Genomic DNA, 22,593 nt, shown 5'->3' with positions numbered 1-22,593 from the left:
GTGTAAATATTAAAAATATAGAGGTACATCCATAATGTTTTCAAAAATATTATAAGATTAACTTATATTTATATCATATATGATTTATGATGATGCTCCGACGTGCGGATAGTAGAAACAGTCCAGAGAATACATGTTGTAGTATTGTTCCGATAATAGGCGTGCCTTAAGGAATAATTAAAACTTTTATTTATACCTCAATTGAGATTGTCGGACCCAAACCTTACTCTAAGGTGATTGGACCTTGGTAACAGAAATCTTCAATATTGGGCCCGTGGTTCAGTAGATAAAGAAATTGTAGGCCCATTGAGTTGGCCCAATTAGGCATATCACGTTATTTTATTATGGAATTAACATCTAAAAAATATTTAAACACCACTAGAAAAAAAACATAAGATTTAAGATTTTTTCAATCAAAGTCAATTTTCGAGTCTTTATTTAAAACGAAATTTGCAATTTCTTAGAAACGGAAGCACGTTCTTTTTTTTTGTTATTACTAAAAACATCCCCAAAACTTCTAAAACATATAACAAAATTGGCCCAAAATATTTCCAACATGTGTCGTGTACGAAAGTTTCCGCACATCATAGCTCAAAATTATATAGATTTTACAAGAAAAAAAAAACTCAAGAGAAAAGGAAGGTAAATCTGACATCTAATTTTTGACAGGGATAAGTGTTGCATCCGCCGTACACTAAGGGGCAAAATGTAATTAATATACTACCAAGTTTTGTATGCATCAATTTCTTGAATAATTAATAATAAATAATAGAGACTAGTAATTAAAATTTGGGGGAGAGGCGCGTGTACTACAAACCCCCAAGCAGTGTATCGGTTTCCCCGAAAAAGGATAAGACCGTATAATACGCAGAAAAGTAAACCGTACAAATACCAGAAATACCAAATCCAGCGTATTTATTAGTATCAGAAACTCCTAAAATCTTCTCCTAATAATACTTGCGCAAAAATCTCCACCTGTCCCACTAATTCGTTACTTTCTCTCTCTTCCACCCTGGCCCCCGTCCTTTTAACGCGTTCTCTCACGCGTTTTCTTGCCCCCCGCCCCCACCCCCACCTCTTTCTCTCTCTCACTATATATCCTTCTCTCTTCTTCTTTACCAATTAGCAGATGCTTCCCATTTCACATCTGCATATCTCTTCTTTGATTTTTGTTTCTCTCTCTAAAATCTTGATTTTGAAAAACATACTTTAAAATCTTTCTTTTTTGGTTTGATTAAACAAAAAAAAAATGCCGTCAAAGGCGGAGCAAGAATCGTTCCTACCATCGACGCCGGGGAAATTGAAGGACAAATCGCACTCAATGCACCGGCAGTTCCACCGCTGCTTCACCTCCACCAGCACCATGTTCCTGTGGGCCCTCTTCCTGGTGGCGCTCACGGCGGCGTACCTCAGCTTCCAGTCCTTCGTCGACTCCGGCAGCAAGTACTTCCACACCGCCTGGGGCGGTATCCAGTGGGAGAAGCAGGTCCGCTCCTCCGCCCAGATCCGCCGCCAGGGCGGCTTCTCCGTCCTCGTCACCGGCGCCGCCGGCTTCGTCGGCAGCCACGTGTCCCTCGCCCTCAAGAAACGCGGCGACGGCGTCGTCGGCCTCGACAACTTCAACGACTACTACGACCCCTCCCTGAAGAAGTCCCGGAAGAACCTCCTCAGCTCTCAGGGCGTGTTCGTCGTCGACGGCGATATCAACGACGCCCGGCTGCTGGCGAAGCTCTTCGAGATCGCGCCGCTCAGCCACGTCATGCACCTGGCGGCGCAGGCCGGCGTCCGCTACGCCATGGAGAACCCACACTCGTACGTCCACAGCAACATCGCGGGCCTCGTCACTCTTCTCGAGGCATGCAAGAAAGCCGACCCGCAACCCGCCGTCGTGTGGGCCAGCTCCAGCTCGGTATACGGGTTAAACGAAAAGGCCCCATTTTCCGAGTCGGACCGAACCGACCGACCCGCCTCACTCTACGCCGCCACCAAAAAAGCCGGCGAGGAAATCACCCACACCTACAACCACATCTACGGGCTCTCCATAACCGGGCTGAGATTCTTCACCGTCTACGGGCCATGGGGCCGGCCCGACATGGCGTACTTCTCCTTCACCCGGAACATCCTCCAAGGTAAACCGATTACAATTTACCGGGGCAAGAACCGGGTCGAACTCGCCCGGGACTTCACTTACATCGACGACATTGTCAAAGGCTGCGTGGCGTCACTTGACACGTCAAAGAAGAGCACCGGGTCGGGCGGGAAGAAACGGGGCCCGGCCCAATTCCGGATCTTCAATCTGGGTAACACCTCACCCGTAACGGTACCCATGATGGTCAGCTTATTGGAAAAGCACTTAAAAGTAAAAGCGAAAAAGCACTTTTTGGAAATGCCCGGAAACGGCGACGTTCCGTTCACACACGCGAATATCAGTTCGGCCCAGATCGAATTAGGGTATAAACCGACAACCGATTTGCAAACCGGGTTGAGGAAGTTTGTTAGATGGTACTTATCTTATTATGGCTACAATCACGGCAAGTCTTTAAAATGATTTTAATTTTCATTTTTTTTTTTTTTTTTTTTAAATATTTTTTTCTTTAATTTTTAGTGGTTAATTCATAATTGTGTTGATTAAATATCAAGGGATAAAGGATGGGAAAAAAAAAGAGAGGTGAAAGTATATTCCTTTTCTTGAGGATAAGAAATCTGCTTCCTATCTTCAATTTACGGTTATATGCTGTCATTTTTGCCCAAATGACTTTTTTGTCCCTGTGTATATGTATTTTCCAAAACGACGTCGATTTGTATCTGTAATTTTACCACATGAATACTATACCGTTTTTTCAATTTTATTTGGTGTAGTTTATTATATATATTGTTTAATTGTGGCTCGTATGGATGCTTAATTATTGTGATTAGCGACTAAACATTATTTAAATGTGTTAATTTAGGTTTTTTTTTATTTAAAATCAGATAAGACGAAATAGATTATTGGTAGTATCTTACAGTTGATCATGAGTTGGACTCGCTTAATATGAGTTGGAAACCAATGATTATTCTCATTTTATTAAAAAAAGAAATGGTGATTACTATTATATTTATTTGACTTCAATTAGTGCTGTCTAGTTTATTTAAAGAGAGGGTTGTAATTTGTAAAGCTTTATGAAGAAATATATTAATACGAAAAACGTAATATTATCGGATGATACGCTCGGTAAAATACATCGGGTACTGGTTTGTTTTAAGTCTATATACACTTAAATAGTTATACGTGTGCGTGTGGGCTAATTATGTATGAATTAATACACTTATGTAGTACGAAAATTTTAATTTTTTTAATGTTTTCGTGTTATGAGCTATTTTGCAATTTCTAAAAAGTTATAGACATGTTTGATACCGAAATTTCAAATAATTTTCTTGCTTCCCTAATTATTTACATAATTTAATGATTAACTGTAAATTGATTGTATGGTTGCATGAAAATATATATAAATAAAAACTTACATATGTTTTTATAGTATATTTATAAATGCACACCCTTCACTTTTAATATTTACACGTTTCTCTCAATCTCTCGTATCCTCATATTTAGGACATGCCATTTTCCTATGTCAGTTACGCCGTTTTCTGGTATCATCGTTTCTGTATCCGTGCTACATAGGTAAACTGAGTTACATATACAATATGTGCATTTATTTAGGGGTCTCATCATATATATATATATATATATATATATATATATATATATATATATATATATATATATATATATATATATATATATATATATATATAAAAGGAATATTTTGATTCATATATTGTTGACCTTCATTTATGTATTATTAAAAGACTAAAATAAGTTTATTTTAGCTTATTAGCATATAAAAAGGTACTAGAAGTATATATATTAAACATGTTGCTTCTTCATGCCAACTTGTCAAGTAGTGGGAAAATGATGAGCACTCTAGAAGAAAAAAAATAATTAAGTATGTGCTCTACAAATATTTTAAGTGAATACAAAATTTGAATATTTTATCTATAATATTTTATTGGTTTTACGCCTTGTTACATAATATACTCTCAAGTCCCAATCATGACAATTAAAAAAATAAAAAAAAAATCGTGACAATTATGATTTTTTGTAGTATCAATTGTATTCTAGTTTATATTTACTTTTACTAATTTTATTGTAACTTATTTGGTAAAATATACGATAGAAATATTAATTGAAAATAAAATAGAATACAAAAATACTCTCGATCATAAGATGTTGCACTGGGTGATTTTAAATCATAAATCTATATAAATAATCACTCATTAAGCACACATGCACGTTAATATGTTTTCGTAATTTAATCTTACCTCAGAAGTGGTCGTAATTTACCATTTTATTGTTCTTATTATTTTGTAAAATATCAAATAAAAATAGGGTAATTTACGGTCACCCCCGAGGTAAGGTCAAATTACGAAAACACCATCATATAGGGGTAATTACAACCACCCAATTATGAATTTTCTTATACGTCCACCCTTGCGGTATCAAATTTAGTGAAATCTTCTAGATTGTATAGAATATTCTCAAGTGTGTACCCATTTTATCCATTTGAGCTCCACATTTTGAGCAAGATGACCATAAGATGTGTTTTTTGGCTTGTCAATATCAAATTGTAGTTCATCAGAAACTACATTTTTGCACAAAACGAGTACAAACTAGAGAACGTTCCACTGAATTTATAAGATTATGTTGAATTTGACACCGTAAGAATGATCGTATAACAATATTCATAATTAAGGAGTAATTGTGATAACCCAAACATGAGTGTTTTTTCCGTAATTTACCATTACCCTAGATAGCAGTTGTAATTTATCCATAAAAATATCAACCGTAAATAAAATAGAATACCATTATACCCAAGAGCATTTTGGTAAAATTACTTGCTACACGGAGGTACAAATGACAGCTAAGAGAGAGAAACAAAAAGAGGGGGGAGAGAGAGAGACAGCTAATAAGAGTTTTGATTGCATAAAACACAGGGCTACAATCAGTGGGCCCCACTACAAGTGAGCTCACCACTTTAGCCGTTGATTTGGGCCCAATTCGTCAAGTGTGGTGAGACTTTGTTCTTTGGCGTATTCCTGCCGACACTTAAAACGTTGTTTTCTAATACGTGGGCTTTAGGTTATTGTCTTTAATTATGTATCGACTGTGACATTTTCTGCTCTAATCAAAATCAAATAATAAATATTTATGTACGTCTTTAATTTAAGATTATATAATTATAGTTTTTAAATGAATTAATTTTTTTTTTTTTATTATTATTGTGTGGGACAGTTGTCCAAATTGTGTGCCATATCTTATTTTTGAATGCAATCTTTCTATAATTAACGACTTTAGTTATTAATTAAAAATATCATCTCATATAATAATAAATAAATAAATAAATGATAAAATCTCGATAATAGTCTCGCATTTTATTATTTAGTTCTGCTGCAATTTATCTCATGTCTCTACTCATTTTCACCCATCAACGTTGCAATTCATCTTAATATAGTTCAGTGTATAAATTTGTTAACTTTAACGAAATCTCTTTAAGATTAGATGAAATATTTCATTGTGAAGTATATATCTCTTAAATTGGAGCTTAGTGGATTAATAATTGTGGATAAAGTAATTAGTGGTAAAAAAATAAAAATAAAAATAAAACTAAAAAGAAAAAGAAAAAGAAAAAGAAAAAAATGTGGGGAGACAGATGCTTTGAATCCACCGACAGTTGGTGGGGCCCAGGGGCGGATTCTCAGTATGGGAAGGGGGGGCTGTTGCCCCCCCAAGAATTTGGAAAAAAAATATTACTTATATATACATATATATAATTACACTATAAGTATTTAATATAAATTATATATTAATACAAAAGGAAGGAAGCCACTGCCGAGAAAAAGTAAAATTGGAAAATTTTATTAATTAGTAAATAATATATAATAATATCTTAATTGTATTTCAATTCGAGAAAGAGTTTTAAAACAAATAAAATTTTATTAAAATAGGAATTGGTTTAACAATAAGTTTCTTCCCTTTTAATTCTCTCATCTCCGTATCTTCTTCACACGTTCTTCACCTCGTTCCATTGAAGAAAAATCTCACGGTAATTATCAAACTTCTTCATCTCTTTTTATCTTTTTTATTTTATTATTTCTTATTCTTTAATTATATGTAAGAATTTTATTGAAGCATAGATGATTTTATTTATAAAATTTATTTAAAGGGCTTTTATTTTTTACTATATTGAATTCTTTGAAATTTATTGTAGGTCGATTGTACTAATGTCTTCGAATCAACCCAAACGATTGAAAAATAATACGATTCACGCCTTTTTCCAAAGTAATAAAAAAGAATCATCAACATCTAATGTTGATAGTTCTTCTCTCGATCATGAACAAGAACGTCCTGAACCGGCTATTACAACAGTTGGGGTTATGCTTAATGAAGAATTTGATATCAATTCTTTGGAACGTGATCCGGGAAAAAGACCTCAAATTTGGATGTATCCTGTCGAAAAACAGGACGAAATTCGCCGTACTTATATCAAGTTAGGGCCATATCAATTTTATTTACCTGAATATCCTTACTCAGGTAATGAAGGCAATCGTCGACGATTTCAGTATGCATGGTTTTCCAAATTTCCGGCTTGGTTAGAGTATTCTCCGACTAAAGATGCTGCTTATTGTTTGCCATGCTTTATTTTTGCTAGTGAGACAAATGTACGTTTTGGCGCGAATACATTTATGGTGGAAGGATTTCGAAATTGGAAGAAAGTAAATGAAGGAAAAAATTGTGCTTATTTACGCCATATTGGAGGCCATAATTCCCAGCATTGTGTTTCTTTAAAATCATGCGAGGATCTAATGAATCAATCTGCGCATATAGACAAGGTCATGCAAAGACAGTCATCGGTAGAAATATTGAATAATCGTTTGAGGCTTAAAACCTCAATTGACTGTGTTCGTTGGCTTGCATATCAATCATGTTCTTTTCGAGGCCATGATGAAGGCCCAACGTCAAAAAATTCAGGTAATTTTCGCGAGATGGTGAAGCTTTTGGCAAATTATAATGAAAAAGTAGCTGCAACTGTTTTAGATAAAGCTCCTCCCACTGCCAAGTACATCTCTCCGACAATTCAAAAGGAGATATTGCATATTATTGCTTCTAAGGTGAGAAATAAAATTCGAGAAGATATTGGTGACTCTAAGTTTTGTATTCTTGTTGATGAGGCACGAGACGAATCCAAAAAGGAACAAATGGCTCTTGTTTTAAGATTTGTTGATAAAATAGGTGTTCTCCAAGAACGTTTCTTTGATATCGTAAGCGTCAAAGACACAACTTCGTTGACTCTTAAACATGAACTTTCAACAATTTTTTCTCATCATGCTTTAAGTATTGATAATCTTCGAGGGCAGGGTTATGACGGTGCAAGCAATATGCGTGGCGAATGGAACGGATTACAAGCATTATTTTTGAAAGATTGTCCGTATGCATATTACGTACATTGTTTTGCTCATCGACTTCAGTTGGCATTAGTGGCGGCATCAAGAGAGGTAATTCTTGTTCATCAATTTTTTTCAAAGTTGGACACCATTGTAAATATTGTGGGCGCTTCTTGTAAGAGAACCGGTGAGTTAATTACTGCACAACAAGCTGAAATTTCTCATTTGATATCTATTAATGAACTTGAAACTGGTAGTGGAGCTAATCAAATTGGCAATTTACAACGAGCTGGAAATACTCGTTGGGGTTCCCACTTTTCTTCTGTGTGTAGCTTGAAGAAAATGTTTAGTGCTACTGGGAGTGTGCTTCAAACCATTATATCTGATGGAGCAAATTATTCCCAACGCGGTGACGCTGATTCTGCTTATACTGCCATGACATCTTTTCAGTTTGTTTTTATCTTACTCTTGATGGAAAGGATAATGGGAGTTACTGATGTTCTTTGTCAAGCTTTGCAACAACGATCCCAAGACATATTGAATGCTATGCATTTAGTCTCAACAACAAAACAACTTCTTCAAAATTTGAGGGATGATGGGTGGAATAGTTTTTTAAATGATGTTAATTTATTTTGCCAAAGTAATGAAGTTGAGATGCCTGATATGAATTCTACTCATAAAGTAGGTCGGGGGAAGTCGATTCACCAGCCACGAGATACTAATATCACGATGGAGCATCATTTTCATTTTGATATATTTGTGACTACCATAGACACACAGATGAAAGAGTTAAATTGCAGATTTAATGAGCAAACAATGGAACTTTTAACTCTTAGTTGTGCTTTGGACCCAAGTGATTCATTCAAGTCCTTTAAAGTAGATGATATTTGCACTCTTGTTGAGAAATATTATCCTGCAGATTTCACAGAACAAGATAGGCTCCTCCTGAAGTTTCAATTGCAGCATTATCATCTTGACATGACTAAGCATCAAGACCTATGTCATTTGTCTACTCTTGCAGCACTATGCGAAGGATTAACAAAGACGGGAAAATCCAAAGTATATTATCTAGTTGATAGGTTGATTCGTTTGATCTTACTTCTTCCGGTGTCTACTGCTACCACAGAACGAGCTTTTTCTGTTATGAAGCTTACCAAAACTAGAATTCGGAACAAAATGGAAGATGGGTTCCTTGGAGATTGCATGCTTCTACATATTGAAAGGGAAATTGCTGATCTTTTTAGTACAGATTCCATAATAGATGAATTCTATTCGAAGAAAAAACGTAGAGCACAACTTAAATGATGTATTATTTTGGACGTATTTATTTGAAGATTTGGTTTATTGTCAAAAAAAAAAAATTAAACCACATTTATTTATTTATTTATTTTTATATTGTTTATATTTTCATTATTTTTATCATACGTTCAGCCCCATTTTTTGGTGATTAAATTGGACTATATTTTTAGAACATGACTTTCAAGAATGCTTTTATCATTAAAATTGTGTCGGTTTAGTCTCTATGTAATTAATTACCACCTCAATAAAAGTTTTCAATAATACAGGTGTATTAGTGTGGCTATATAAAATTATAAACTATCTAATGTATTTTACCTGATAAATAAGGTTGAGCACAGATTGGGTCGAATAATTACCGGTCGATTATCGATTAGACATAATAAACCGACTTATGAATATAAAAAAACTAAGCCACTAAGGTTGGTATGAGTCGGTTTTATCATCCAACTGAGCCATTTTTTATGGTCAATAACCGATAATTAACCGACTCATGTGGTTGGGACAACAATTTTAACTGAGACATAAATGAACGAGTGGTCAATGGTTTTCAATTTGCTCAAAAGTTGGTTGGTCGATAATACCCGATCAACTGACTTTTAATAATAAAAGTATTATTAATATTTAATAATATTTCTTATTTTTAAATTTAATATAATATATATAGAATAAGTCAAAATTAAAAAAATAAATTTATAGGCTTCTACGTACCATTAATTCTTGTTTCTTTTTCTTTTTTATATATTTACTTACTGTAGAAATTTTGTAAAGAAGACAATTTTAGAATTTTGCAACATAAGTTTTTGTAAAAATTTGGATATCTTTTGAATTATTTAAAAAAATAATAATAAAATAACATATTATCACTATTATTGTAAAAAAAAAATCAATTTTTAGATAATCGATAATACCAACCAACCCACCTAATTTTACCTGATAAAGTCAGTTGATAACCATTAACCGACTCACAATTGTCGGGTTGATATGATTTTCAATATTCAGTAAAATCACTTGGTGAAGTCGGCAATGATTTTCAATATTCAGCAATATCACTTGGTCGGCTCAGGTAAATAATTGACCCATAATTACCCAACTCGACCCTGCAAGCGCCATTAAAAACTACTGTCCCAATAATTTGTAAGTCAAGATTGATTACAAGAAAATTATATAAATTTAGAATGATCAAATAATAATCAATCATAGAATGATCAAATACAATGTTTTGAAAACCGGACCGGACCGGCCGGTCCGACCGGTTCAACCGCGAACCGCCGACGTGTCCGGTCCGGTTAGATGTAAAAACCCAAAAAGTTCAAAAACCCGGGCCAATTATCAAAAACCCGGTTCGACCGGTATGAACCGGGAAACCCGCCGGGAACCGGGTTTCAGCTCAAAATGGCCGGATCTCCATAAATGGTCGTCTTAAGTGACCAAATCTTGAGGGAGAAGGTTGGGATTGAACGGATCTGGGTCACATGTGACCCAATCCAAGTGGTGGTTGCCATATAGAGAAGAAAGAATAAACCGAAGGAGAAGAAAGAAGGAAGAAGAAAGGAAAAAAAGAAGAAAAGAAGAAAAGAAGAAAGGAAGAAGTGGAGATGAAAGGGTCTGTGAAAACCGACGAAGGAATTAGCAGAAAGGAGAGAGAGAGGAGATAGGAGAGGGAGAGAGGAGAGAGGAGAGAGGAAAAAATGATTGAAAATTCTTTTTTTTTTTTCTTTTTTCTAGATAAACTTTGACTTGATTCACTAATTTGGAAAGAAAATATAAAAGAATATTATATTTTAGGTATTAAATTAATTATATTAAAAAAAGTGAAAAACCCGGTTGAACCGGTTCAACCATGACCCAGTTACTTGTCCGGTTCGATGTCCGGTCCGGTTTTCAAAACATTGATCAAATAGACTTGATTTTTCAAAAGTATTATTTAAAAGAGGGCGGCTATTCGAACTACGATATTTGCTTAGTGTAAGACGTCCGAAAACAAATTTTACCATTTTACTATTACCCTTAATAAAACCACGAGACCCCAAACACAAATGCTTGTGACTAAGTAAAAAGTGGTATTGCAAATACCCACCCCCTATTTAAAATGGATTTATTGGGCTGCAAGTCTGCAAAATTATAATGTTCGTTAACTTTACAACAAATATATTAAAACACCGGCCAGTCTCTGAGGTAAGATGAAATTATGAAAAAAAATTCTTATTGTTTGAGTAATTATAACCAATCCTTAACTATGTATCGTCTTACACATTCATCCTTAGGAAGTTAAATTTACATATTAAATGAGAGATTTTTTCGAAAAACAATACATAGTTGATGGTTAATTGTGATTACTCAAATAAAATGAGTTGTTTTCATAATTGACCTTATCTTAGGGGACTGGTAGTAATTTGCCGAAAATATTATGGGTAAAAAGGTCCAGTACCTCCTGGCTCCTGCCATTAGATATATATTGGGCCAAATCCTATGGACCTATCTACCTTTTGTGAAGAACTCTTTAAGGAGTGAGAGAGTGTGAGACAATTGGGCTACGTTTGTTACCGTTTTCAAATTCTTTTCACACTTTCCCCAAAATGAAAATTATTTTTCTACACTATTTTCAAAAACTTTCCCCAAAACAAATTCAAATATTTCTCTCTCTAACAAACATGATTTGACCGCTAAGTGAAAATTGTCTTCACTAAAATACAAAATCAAATCACTTTATCTTTTAAATTCTTCTTCCAAAATACCTTTTCCCAACACCTTTCAGACATGATTTGACTTGCTACAGTACAAATTATCTACTCTCAAAACACAAACAAACATACATTAATTTTCAAATTCTTCCCCCAAAACATCTTTCTCCAAAATAAAATGGAAATGGAAGCCCAAAAGCTTACCAAACAGAGCCTTGGTGTTTATATATATATATATATATATATATATATATATATATATATATATATATATATATATATATATATATATATATATTTTCATTTTCTTATTACTTTGTTTGAGCTTTTTATTTAAAAAAAATATTAATTTGCTTTTTAATATTCATTAATTTAAGAACTTGAGGATTTTAACTAAAAAAAACTGTTAATAATCATGTTCATTATTAGATCCTGTTTATATTTATTTTATTTTATTCCCTTTATTATTAATAAATCCTGTTTTTCTGAATGCCCAGAAATAGAAATTAGAAATACAGCAACAGTGCATATTTCCCCACATTCGAAGAGAAAAATAATTAAATAAAAAAAGAAAAAGAAAAAAAAATGAGTAGAGTGATCTGCAAATCGATTCTATCACCTTCTCTCACTTCCACTCAACTTCGGATCGCTCCGCTCCGAACCTCCGCCACAAAGGCTTCCCGGATGGCCGGCGAAGCTTCCTCTCCCCCGCCGCCGCAATCTTCGTCTTCATCTGCCGCACCTTCTCCTTCTCCTTCCTCCGCCATCGATTTCCTCTCTCTGTGCCACCGTCTCAAGGTAACCAACTGCGCCTAAATGCTAATCATGAATGTGCGATTCAATTCTATGTAATGGTTGTTTGGAATTGAAATCTGGTGGCGAGTTTAATTTATCTAATTTTACACATTTTTTTTCTGAGTTGTTAATGGCGTGCTGTATGATTAATTGATTAACATTGGTGAATCCTGAAAGTTTTGTTATTCTTTATCAACGAGAAATAAATAGATTGAATTCGTTATTGCTAATTACGCTTTTGCGTTCACGTTGATAAATCGGAGAAAAAAACGTGACATATGATTTGGTTTGCGGATGTTCTATAGTTAAAAGCAGCCGAAATAAATGAAGAGAAAGTAGAGATCAAAAAAGTTACCATGGCATTGGCAGATATACACTTCATTTTATTGCACCGATCATTTTTATTCGCTGTCATCCATCTTTTATTCCTCTATGATTACTGAATTTGGATTCTTAAGTACGAAGTACGTTTATACTGGGTTAAATTCAGCAGAGATAGACTAGATTAGTTAAGGAAACTAAACATTCTTGTATCCACATTGAATCCTCTTCCGTCTATGGTGATTTTGCATATAAATTTCCATTTAACATTTAGCAAGCTCGTTGCAGTTATTAAATTATCTTTGTGTCGCCTTTCTATTTTGGTCCTGTATATTTTCCGGTCTATGTGCAGTTGTTTGCGTATTAGAGTTTATATGATTCTGCGGACACTACACCTTCTGAATGTTTGTTTAAATGTCTCACTTAGTCGAGCTTTGCAATCTTACTAGACAACAAAACGAGCAGGATGGATACGAAAAGAGGTTCAGGAACCAGAATCAATAGCTGATCATATGTATCGGATGGGATTAATGGCTCTTATAGCTTCTGATCTTCCTGGTGTCAACCGTGAAAAGTGAGTTTTTCGTGCGTTTTTCTAGTTTGTATATTTGGTCAGTCTGATGTTCAGTTGAACAAACTTATTCGAATATGTGTTGTGCTTTAATTTGGTGCTTATCCCCTTTTTGAATTTCAGGTGTATAAAAATGGCAATTGTTCATGATATTGCTGAAGGTAACAATTACTTACAGTTATTAATTTTTACTAGTTCCATCTCTCACCGTATACTATCTTCCTCAAAGAAAATGAGCTCTATTTGTTCGTAACTTAATGCTTGATAAATATCTGACCTAGTCTATTAAATTATACTTCAGCATCAGATAGTTTAGTCAACATTGTAGGACGAGACATTCATGTATAATTATTTGAGATATTAGGGCGAGAGGAAACGTTCAATTTCACAGTGAGAATAAAATCCATACACGTTGGCGTCAGCTAAAGATGCTCATTACTGGTTCTCTAGAAAACAATACCATGGACAAAAATGAAATCTCCCAAGGAGAGAACGAAGCCAAAAGAGGAATATAAAAGAGGCGCAGTAGTTGTAGGGGATAGAGTTAACACTGAATCCTCAAAGTTTGTTTTTGATGAAGGCAGATTTTTTGTTTCAGTACATTTAGGCCTTCCTTTGATCTATTAAATGAAAAATTTCTTGTGACCAATCTGGCTGATTTGTTGTAAGGATGTTCGGAGAAATGAAGATTGTTGTCATTTATTTTGCTTTGCCATTTGTGAACCTACATACAATTGTTTCTGACTAAAATATCTTGTTACAGACCAAATTTAAGTCCTTATCATATTGTCAGGAAGCAACAATAGGGAAACTTTTCAATCTAAAATTCAGAAATGCAGAAAACGAAGGTTTAGTGTTAACTTATTTTGGGGTGTATGGATCCCTCTGCTCACTTTTCACACACCACTTTCCTGCTCACATCTCACAATTAGAATGGATTTATTCTATTTTGGTGTTTATTGACATTATAAATTGTTTCTGGCTTGTATACTTCATTAATATTTTTTGGATGGAGATGCTTAAAATTTATCGTTCTTGCCTTATGTGTATTCGAGCATGTATATATGAACATTCTGCAAAACTAACCTGCCACTGGTCATGTTTGGCTCGTATGCATAGCTATTGTTGGTGATATCACTCCTGCTGATGGTATTCCAAAGCAAGAAAAGAGTCGACGTGAGCAAGAAGCACTGAAGAACATGTGCGAACTACTTGGTGGAGGAGCACGAGGTATTGTATACCTTTAGTGCTTCCCTACTATTCTGGTTGAACTCAATATGTAAGATGTGTATCTATCATACCTATTACCAGTTCGCTCACTGATAGTATATTTGATGCAGCTAAGGAGATCAGCGATTTGTGGATGGAGTACGAAGAGAATTCTTCAATGGAAGCTAAGGTTGTTAAGGACTTCGATAAGGTAATTTTTTTCATCTTTTTTACTTGTGTAAATTTGCAATTTCGCGCTAGTGGTTGGTATATGTGCTCAAGGTTTGGAATTTCAAGTGTGATAAATTCTTAGCACTATTGTCACCTGTTACTGCAGTAACATAACTTGCCTAATGAAGTTGTGCATCAAGTTAAGATCTGTTAAAATAAAACGGGTCTAATCATGAATATGTAATGGTCATCAAAAGACAGACGAAATAATGGACTAGGAAGGAAGACGAAGGACATGCACAAATATAACCATCTGTTTATCTTGTTGGGACAAGGAAATAAAAGAGAAGGCCAGCCTTTTCAACAGCAAAAGTATGACAAAGAAAATCGACATACTTGCTTGTACTGAAGTGGGGAGAAAATAAAATCCTATGGGAAGAATCCAGAGCACTTACATAACATCGTTGACTTTTCTTACTAATTTTGTGTGTGTGATACTTCTAACCTGTTGTCTTAAAATTGAAATTTCTAGTCTCACAATAATGGGCACATCTAGAATAGTTCTTCGTGTATAACTCAACCTGGATAAATGCCTAAAAAAGGAAAGAAAGTCGGAGATTCCGAACAAAAAGTAAATAGATGTCCCCAAAAATGTTGACTAAGGTGGTTTACTTGGTTACTTGTTAGAGGGAAGTATTGTGCATATGGATCGAACTAGTTTAGTGGGAAGAGGGTCGTCCAGTATGAGTTAAACTTTGAGCAGTCAGGGAAGAAAAGCCCCTCATGCTTCAAAAGGAGCCGTGTTATGGACCCGAAAAATCTGGGTTTGCGTAACCTATGCTCAGTTCTGATTAAACTTTTGAATGATTTAAGAAAATGCATTGATCAATGTTATATTATGGTTTTAGTGACCATATTATCTAACTGGAAGTAAATAGAACTGATTTGTTTTTAGTGTTATTTGCGATTCCTAGATGATTATAGAAGGCTCGTTTTTCTTCGTTATCATCTTTGCAGTTGCTACTTGTCAGTTGTCACCAGTAGATGGTATAGGGATCTACATGATGTTTCTTTGTCAACGTCTTAGAGATTTATTTTTCAATGAAATCAGTAAAACAGTTCCCTTAAGCAAAGTTTGCTAATATGAGTATTCAAATAAAGAAGTAAATTATATTCGAAAACTCCGCCAATTTAACACTGGATTTAGTGCAAAACCCCTGAGAAGAGAAAATTTAATAGATATCACGATTTGCTTGGTTTTCCATAACGATCTTTGATGCTCAAAAGGCCTCCTTTTCCTTTTCGCTTACAAGTTACAATTAAATGATTAATTAAATATTTTGAGCTGTGTATGGATGAAGTAGGAGCAGGACAAAACACCTTTACTATCATCCATTTATATTTGCAAGCGGAGATGATTATTGTGCACAAGTGATTTACCGAGAGTTGCACACTGAATCTTCATTTTGATATCACTTTATAAACGGTCGATTAAAGGTTGTCGGAGACTGCTACAGTTATTAAGTGATACATTGTTTCTAACAAGTGCATGCATTAAATATGTTTCTTTTATGCCTTTTTCAATATCTGATATTTGATCTTCATTTTTCAGGTAGAGATGATACTTCAAGCCTTGGAATACGAAAAAGGTAAATCACCATGATTCATCTTGTTTAATTTCTTAAAAACAAATTTCAATATCTTAAGTTTTTTAAAATCTTGATAGAGCCAATAACTAATTTTCTTTTAATTGCCTTCCATAACACGAGTAGAATTTAGCAATTGTTCGACACCTAATTTTGTTTCTATTGAAGCTTCTTGGTATCTCGATATAATTTATGCTTCTTGATCGTCTCTCTCAAATGTCCTCTTATCACGGTAACTTAAAAGACTGCCATTTTTTCTTGTATGCAGAGCAAGGAAAAGATTTGGAAGAGTTTTTTGAGTCAACTGCAGGTAAATCATGACAACCATCTATCTACCTACACACACACACACACGCGCGCGCGCACACACAAACACACACATAACTCTTTTATCTTTTTATAGGCAAGTTTCAAACTGATTTGGGGAAAGCTTGGGCTCTGGAAGTAGCATCAAGGAGAAGAAAGCAGTAACATCTTAACAGAAAAAAAAAATTCGTAACTCTTCGAAACTTTTGTTTCTAGAAGCCAGTTCTTACTAGGTAGGTGGATTTCGTTAATTGTTCTATGATTAATGATTTAATTATTAATGGATTAAGTTTCTTGCTGACTAATGCTCCTCTTTTTCCAGAATGATTTGCACTCTTCAGGAAAAAAAGATAAAAACACAACCGTTGTTACCATTGCTGACTGGATAAACCCTCATAATTTTTTTTTGGGTAATTCCTTATTTTCAGTTTCATAAATTTGTGGTTCTTAATAAAATTAATAATAATATTGTGGTTAATTCATAATTGTATTGTTCCACTAAGTTGGCTCCTGTGAAGGGTTAACATAATTAAAAATTAGAAAAAAAAATAAAATTAAATAGATCATTTTTATCAACAATATTTCTGTTCGGAAAACTCGGCGCAAAAAGCAAGTGTACTTTGCCATCAACAATTTCTTTACATTAGATACGGTTCGGACCATCAAAATTCTTTTAATATAGTGAAATCTTAATTTATTGATAAATTAATAACTATTAATTTATACATTATTTAATAACTTAATAATTTATGAAATTACTTTTTATTACTATTTTCAACAAATACATTTTTTTATATTTTTTTACGCATATATTATTCATTGTACAATTAGTTCAATGTACTATAGAGCATGTTTATCAAACTGGAGCTCTTAAAAAACAATAATATTGAACAATTTTTTATTGAGTTGTGAGAAAACTATATCAGAAGTTTTAACCACGGTAAAGAAAGTGAGTGACGCAATTGATGGTGATGTGACCTTCAACAAGAAACACTCGACAATTAAATCATATTCTATTAAGCCTTCATAGATTTATGAAACATGTATTGTACTATGTAATTTAAGAATTATTTTTATGCATTATTAATTTATACATTATACGGGGCTTCGTAAAATTTTCGAATGTATATTATCTTACAAATTTATAAATTATTAATTTAGCACGTTGTCCCCGAGTCGGAACCGAAAAAAGTATTATTTAAGCAAGTTTATTAATTTATCGAGGTTCTACTGTATGTTTTTAGGTCTAATAATATTTATATTTTATTTAATAATAAACAGCTGCATTGTTTTTTTTTTTTTTTTTGAAAGCGTTTTTCTTTAATCCCTTTCTTTTTATATAAAAACACACATCTATATCGTGTGTGTAGATGAATGATAAAAATCAGCACAATATATAGACTACGACTTCACCACATAGTAAATAAATTTGACGATTTTGAATGCATTATTGGTGATATTCCTATGAGATATGAATGTAAATATTAGGGCTAGGATTGGGTTGGGTCGGTCGATTACCAACCTAAAAATCGATCCATCCGTCAAACCATTTTTGCTCATATTTGAAAACCGTTGCCTACCCAACTTTTGTGGGTCGGTTTATGGTTGACAACCGAATATTTGGTTCCGGAATGGGTCGGTTGATAGTTTATACCCGCCACCTACTTCACTTAAAAAAAATTTCAGTTGTTGGAGTAAAAATATCCACATTCTGTGTAATGTCATGGTGCGATAATCATTTATCAGTTTAAATAACTAATAACAATTTAACGAAAAAACTATAATTATAAAATTCAAAGTAATTTTGAACATGCACAAGAGATTTGGTGGAGTTTTTGTGGCTTTTTGTTTAAGCTTGGGCATAAAGAAACTGGTAGAAAATTTAGGTCAAAATATTATACGTTGTTGATTGTTTTAAAATTTATAATACTAATTATTTTGATAATTTCATTAAACACTTGAGAAAACACTGCCTTTGTTTTATATTTTTTATAAAATTTTAATAGTATCGTTGGATGACCGATAATTATCGATCAACCAACTTTTGATAATATTATAAACCACCAACCGACCCATTATAGATGAGTTGGATAAAATTTTCGACCCGATCTAATGGGTTGGTTAAAAATTGATTATCCGCCTAAAAATATTGTCGGTAATGAGTCGGTTGGTGGATAAAAACCAACCCAGTCCCAACCCTAGTAAATATCATTTAATTTTTTCAATAAGACAATATACATTGAAGGGGCAATTTGGTAAACACTCTCCATCGCTACTAGTATTTCAAATACGTATATGTATATCTAGGGCTGTGCGTTGGTTGGTTTGGTTAAAAACCAGCCATAAAACCAACCCAACCCATCTAACCAACTTTGGTAAATATTGGAAACCGTTATCGACCCAACTTACATGGGTTGGATGATGGTTGAAAACCAATTTAATGGGTTGGTTGGTGGTTTGGTTGATGGGTCATCCATCTTAATATTTTTTAATTATTTTTTAATATTTTATTACTTGTTACAACGCTATATCTTTTATAAATTAAATGCGACTAGTTCAATAATATTCAAATAAAAGATTCAAAACATTACGGGCATATATATTACAATTAAACATAAATAGTTCAACAAATAATAATCGTCCAAATATTTAGACTATATGTCTTAAAATTAAAATAGTTCAAATTAGATAATTAGGTTAGATTTATTGCTTTTAGGATTTTTGTCAATATTAAATAATTTAATAAATGTGATATAAAATAGAAATTTGAAATTAAAATATTAAATATTTTAATTAAAATTAATAAATAATAAATTAATGAATAAAGTTGGTTGGCCGATATTAACCGACTAACCAATTTTTTAGCATATTAGAAACCATTATCGACCCAACTATACATGGGTTGGTTGACATTATCGACCCAACTTAAATGGGTCGGTTGATGGTTGATTAACCATCACAAATTGTGGGTCGAAAATGGGTTGGTTAGTGGTTAAAACCGATCCATGCACAGCCCTACGTATATCTCTATAACTATAGAAAATATTTTTGAATAGCTTAGCTGAATTTCACCTTTATTGAATTACGAATTTGAGAGATTCTCTAACTTATTTAGATAATCTGTCACTTTAATGTGATTCTGAATTTCGTATATCTTAAATAAGAAAGAAATCATTTACGCCACTATATATATATAGTCCATTTTTTCCCCTAGAAATTAAAATCAACAAATTATTCACTGCAAAAACTATGGCTCTCTCCTCAAATCTCTACATTCTCTTGGGTCTCCTTATTTTTGCATCAGGTAAACATGCATACAATGTACACAATTCTCTTATATATATAGGTATAAACTTACTAACATCATTAAATTACATAAACAAATCAATCTTTTCATCATTCTTCCACTCTTAGTTTTCAATTGAATTTTTTTTCAAAAGCTCTAGAAAATCATATATTTTCAAGAGGATCATTTTGAAGCTACGCGACGAGTTTCGTGTCGGATTTCAAGGATGCTTTTATCGATTTTTCATCTAGATTAAATTTTATTAAGGTGGTGTTTGCAAAAGCTTATTTAAAAGCATAAGTCAGTGACCGTGAGTTAAGTCGATATAAAGTGCTTAATTCTAAAAGTTGGGGGTGTTTGCAAAATATCTAGAAAATCAATTAAGGTGGTGTTTGCAAAAGCTTTTTTAAAGTGATTATGAGCTTTTTTCCCCCTCATAATCTATTTTCAGGTGTTTGCAAAATCAACTTTTGTTTTTGCTTCTCTTAAAATACTGCTTTAAGCTATTTTTTTTAAAACACCCCTAACCCTGTTTTTTTTTTTTTTTATTTAAGTTCATTTTCCAGAATATTTGCAAACACCCCCAACTTTTAGAAATAAGCACTTAAAACTGACTTAACTCACAATCACTTAATTTTGCTTTTAAATAATCATTTGCAAAAACCACCTAAATAGGAAAAGCAGATACATGGATGCTTTTAAAATTATTTTGCTTAAAACATCTTATTTTAAGAGAAGCAAAAACAAATGTCGATCGTTCAAACGTCTGAAAACAAATTATTTAGGGAAAAAAAAAAAACTCATAATCTATTTTTAAAAGCTTTTGCAAACGCCACCTATACTAAATTATCTGATGTTAACAATTGATGATGATGCAGTTAGTGAAAGAATGGTGGATGGGGCGAAATGCACGTGTACAGATGTGATTGGCCTTTGCGACAAATGCAGCATCAAATGTAAAGCTGCATATAAGGGCAATAATATTAGCATTGTATGTACTCCCAAAGAAGGCTCAACTCCATCTATGTGCGCTTGCATCCATTATTGTCCATGTCCTAAAAGACCACCCATGTAACTAACTAATCCAAAGTTAACTTGAATAAAATTGAAGTTGCATTAGTTTTAATAATGAAATTATTATATATATATATATATATATATATATATATATATATATATATATATATATATATATATATATTATTTTTATAATCGTGTCATTCATTATATTTGGTACTATAAAGTAGGGTTGGGCATGTGTCAGTTTTATCGTTCAACCGATCCACTTTTCTTGGTTGATAACTGATAGCCAATTGACCCGTATAGTCGGGACGGTAATTTTAACCGACGTCGATCGGTGGTTTTTAATTTACTCAAAAGTTAGTTGGTCGGGTAATATCGTCTAACCGATATTTTTAATAGTAAAAATTTGGGTGAATTGCATTTGACCCCCTGTGGTTACAAGCTTTTGCAGATGACCTCCTTGTGCTCGTAAATTTGGGTGAATTGCATTTGTCCGTTATTTTTTCCGTCAAACTTCAAGGGGTCATCTGTAAAAATTAAAGGAAAAATGTAAGCGCACGGGGGGTTATCTGCAAAATATAGTATTTTGACGTTTGACACGAGCAGTTAATTTTGTCGAAAAAACTAGCGGAAGCTATCTCTAATTCTATATCAACCACAAAGAGGATTATGTGTTGATATTACAAGCACAAAAGAATCATTTGCAAAAGCTTATAAATTTATAACCACAGTGGGGTCGAATACTATTTACCCTTAAATTTTATTATAAATATCTATTATAATTCTTATTTTCTTAATTTTAAATTATATCCGGATTTTGTGGAGTAAGAAATCTGTGTAATTTAAATTGTTGAATAGAAAGAATCAAATAATGAAGGTTTAGGTTCAATATGGTAAAAATATTAATTATAATTTAGTTAAAATACCTAAACGAGACAAATTGAAATTTGTGGAGTGAAAATAAAACATGACACTTTTTGATCTTGTATCTTATATTTATACATAAGATTATATTACTATATTATATAGATCTGTCATTTAATGTGACATTGAATTTGTATATATCTTATAAAATTAAATAAGAAAGAAATCATTTACGCCACTGTATATAGTCAATCTTTGACCTAGAAAGTCAACAAATTATTCACTGCATTCTCTTTAGTCTCATTATTTTTGCAGCAGGTAATGCATATATTATACATAATGACGTCATTAAAAATTTCATAAACTAATCTTTCATAAAAACTAATCCTATGTTTCGATAAGAAACGTTATCATGTCTGATCAATTAATTTTGGGAAGATATTGGTGGATTCTATTCGATATCGGCAACGACGGCAAGTAATTATCATGTGTCATTTTGTTTTTTTTCATAAATCAAAATTGGGTCGGATATCGAAAATTCAAAAAATTCTCCATATATTTCCAATTGTAAAAATAATAAAAAATTGGGAAATTGGATTTTTGAAAATTGAAAAATAAAATAATATTCCAAAACTGGAAAGTTTTGTGTCGGAATTGGTGAAAATTAGAAATTTCGTTCTGACTTGCACCCTAGATACATCATACAAGTCCTACAACCACTATATGGTTTCACTTTTTTCGTTTATGCAAATATTACGAGCTTAGAATGAATAAAAATAACTCAAACTCCAATTATTTTAAAATCGACAACGTCTTGTTCACCGCTGAAACTCCGTCTGACAAAGTTCTCACTCTTCTCTATCCACAATCAAAATTTTAAGGGCAAATCACGAAAACTCCTGAAGTTAGGCTAAATTACAAACATACCTGTTATAATTATTT

The 22,593-nt window shown here is 33.1% G+C and overlaps 3 protein-coding genes across 3 annotated transcripts; all 3 read left to right on the top strand.

Annotated features, from left to right (window-relative positions):
* Positions 1-1,121: 1,121 nt before the first annotated feature.
* On the top strand, positions 1,122-2,849 carry LOC105958377 (UDP-glucuronate 4-epimerase 1). The gene has a single exon (XM_012982387.2). The coding sequence runs from the start codon at positions 1,250-1,252 to the stop codon at positions 2,546-2,548; it is 1,299 nt and encodes a 432-aa protein (XP_012837841.1). The 5' UTR covers positions 1,122-1,249; the 3' UTR covers positions 2,549-2,849.
* Positions 2,850-6,318: 3,469 nt separating this feature from the next.
* On the top strand, positions 6,319-8,784 carry LOC105958368 (uncharacterized). Its single transcript, XM_088824764.1, has one exon. It carries the CDS (start codon positions 6,319-6,321, stop codon positions 8,782-8,784), a length of 2,466 nt encoding a protein of 821 aa, XP_088680890.1.
* Positions 8,785-11,965: 3,181 nt separating this feature from the next.
* Positions 11,966-16,963, top strand: LOC105958378 (Metal-dependent phosphohydrolase). The gene is made up of 9 exons (XM_088823959.1): positions 11,966-12,257; positions 13,025-13,149; positions 13,270-13,307; positions 14,266-14,376; positions 14,487-14,566; positions 16,139-16,175; positions 16,441-16,482; positions 16,576-16,711; positions 16,801-16,963. Exons 1-8 carry the CDS (start codon positions 12,045-12,047, stop codon positions 16,641-16,643), a joined length of 714 nt encoding a protein of 237 aa, XP_088680085.1. The 5' UTR covers positions 11,966-12,044; the 3' UTR covers positions 16,644-16,711; positions 16,801-16,963.
* Positions 16,964-22,593: the final 5,630 nt, after the last annotated feature.

Source organism: Erythranthe guttata, chromosome 10 (assembly GCF_056151865.1).
Source record: "Erythranthe guttata isolate IM_541 chromosome 10, IM_541, whole genome shotgun sequence".
NCBI lineage: Eukaryota > Viridiplantae > Streptophyta > Magnoliopsida > Lamiales > Phrymaceae > Erythranthe > Erythranthe guttata.
Note: the sequence above shows the minus strand (reverse complement) of the source record. Positions and strands in the feature narration are given on the sequence as shown.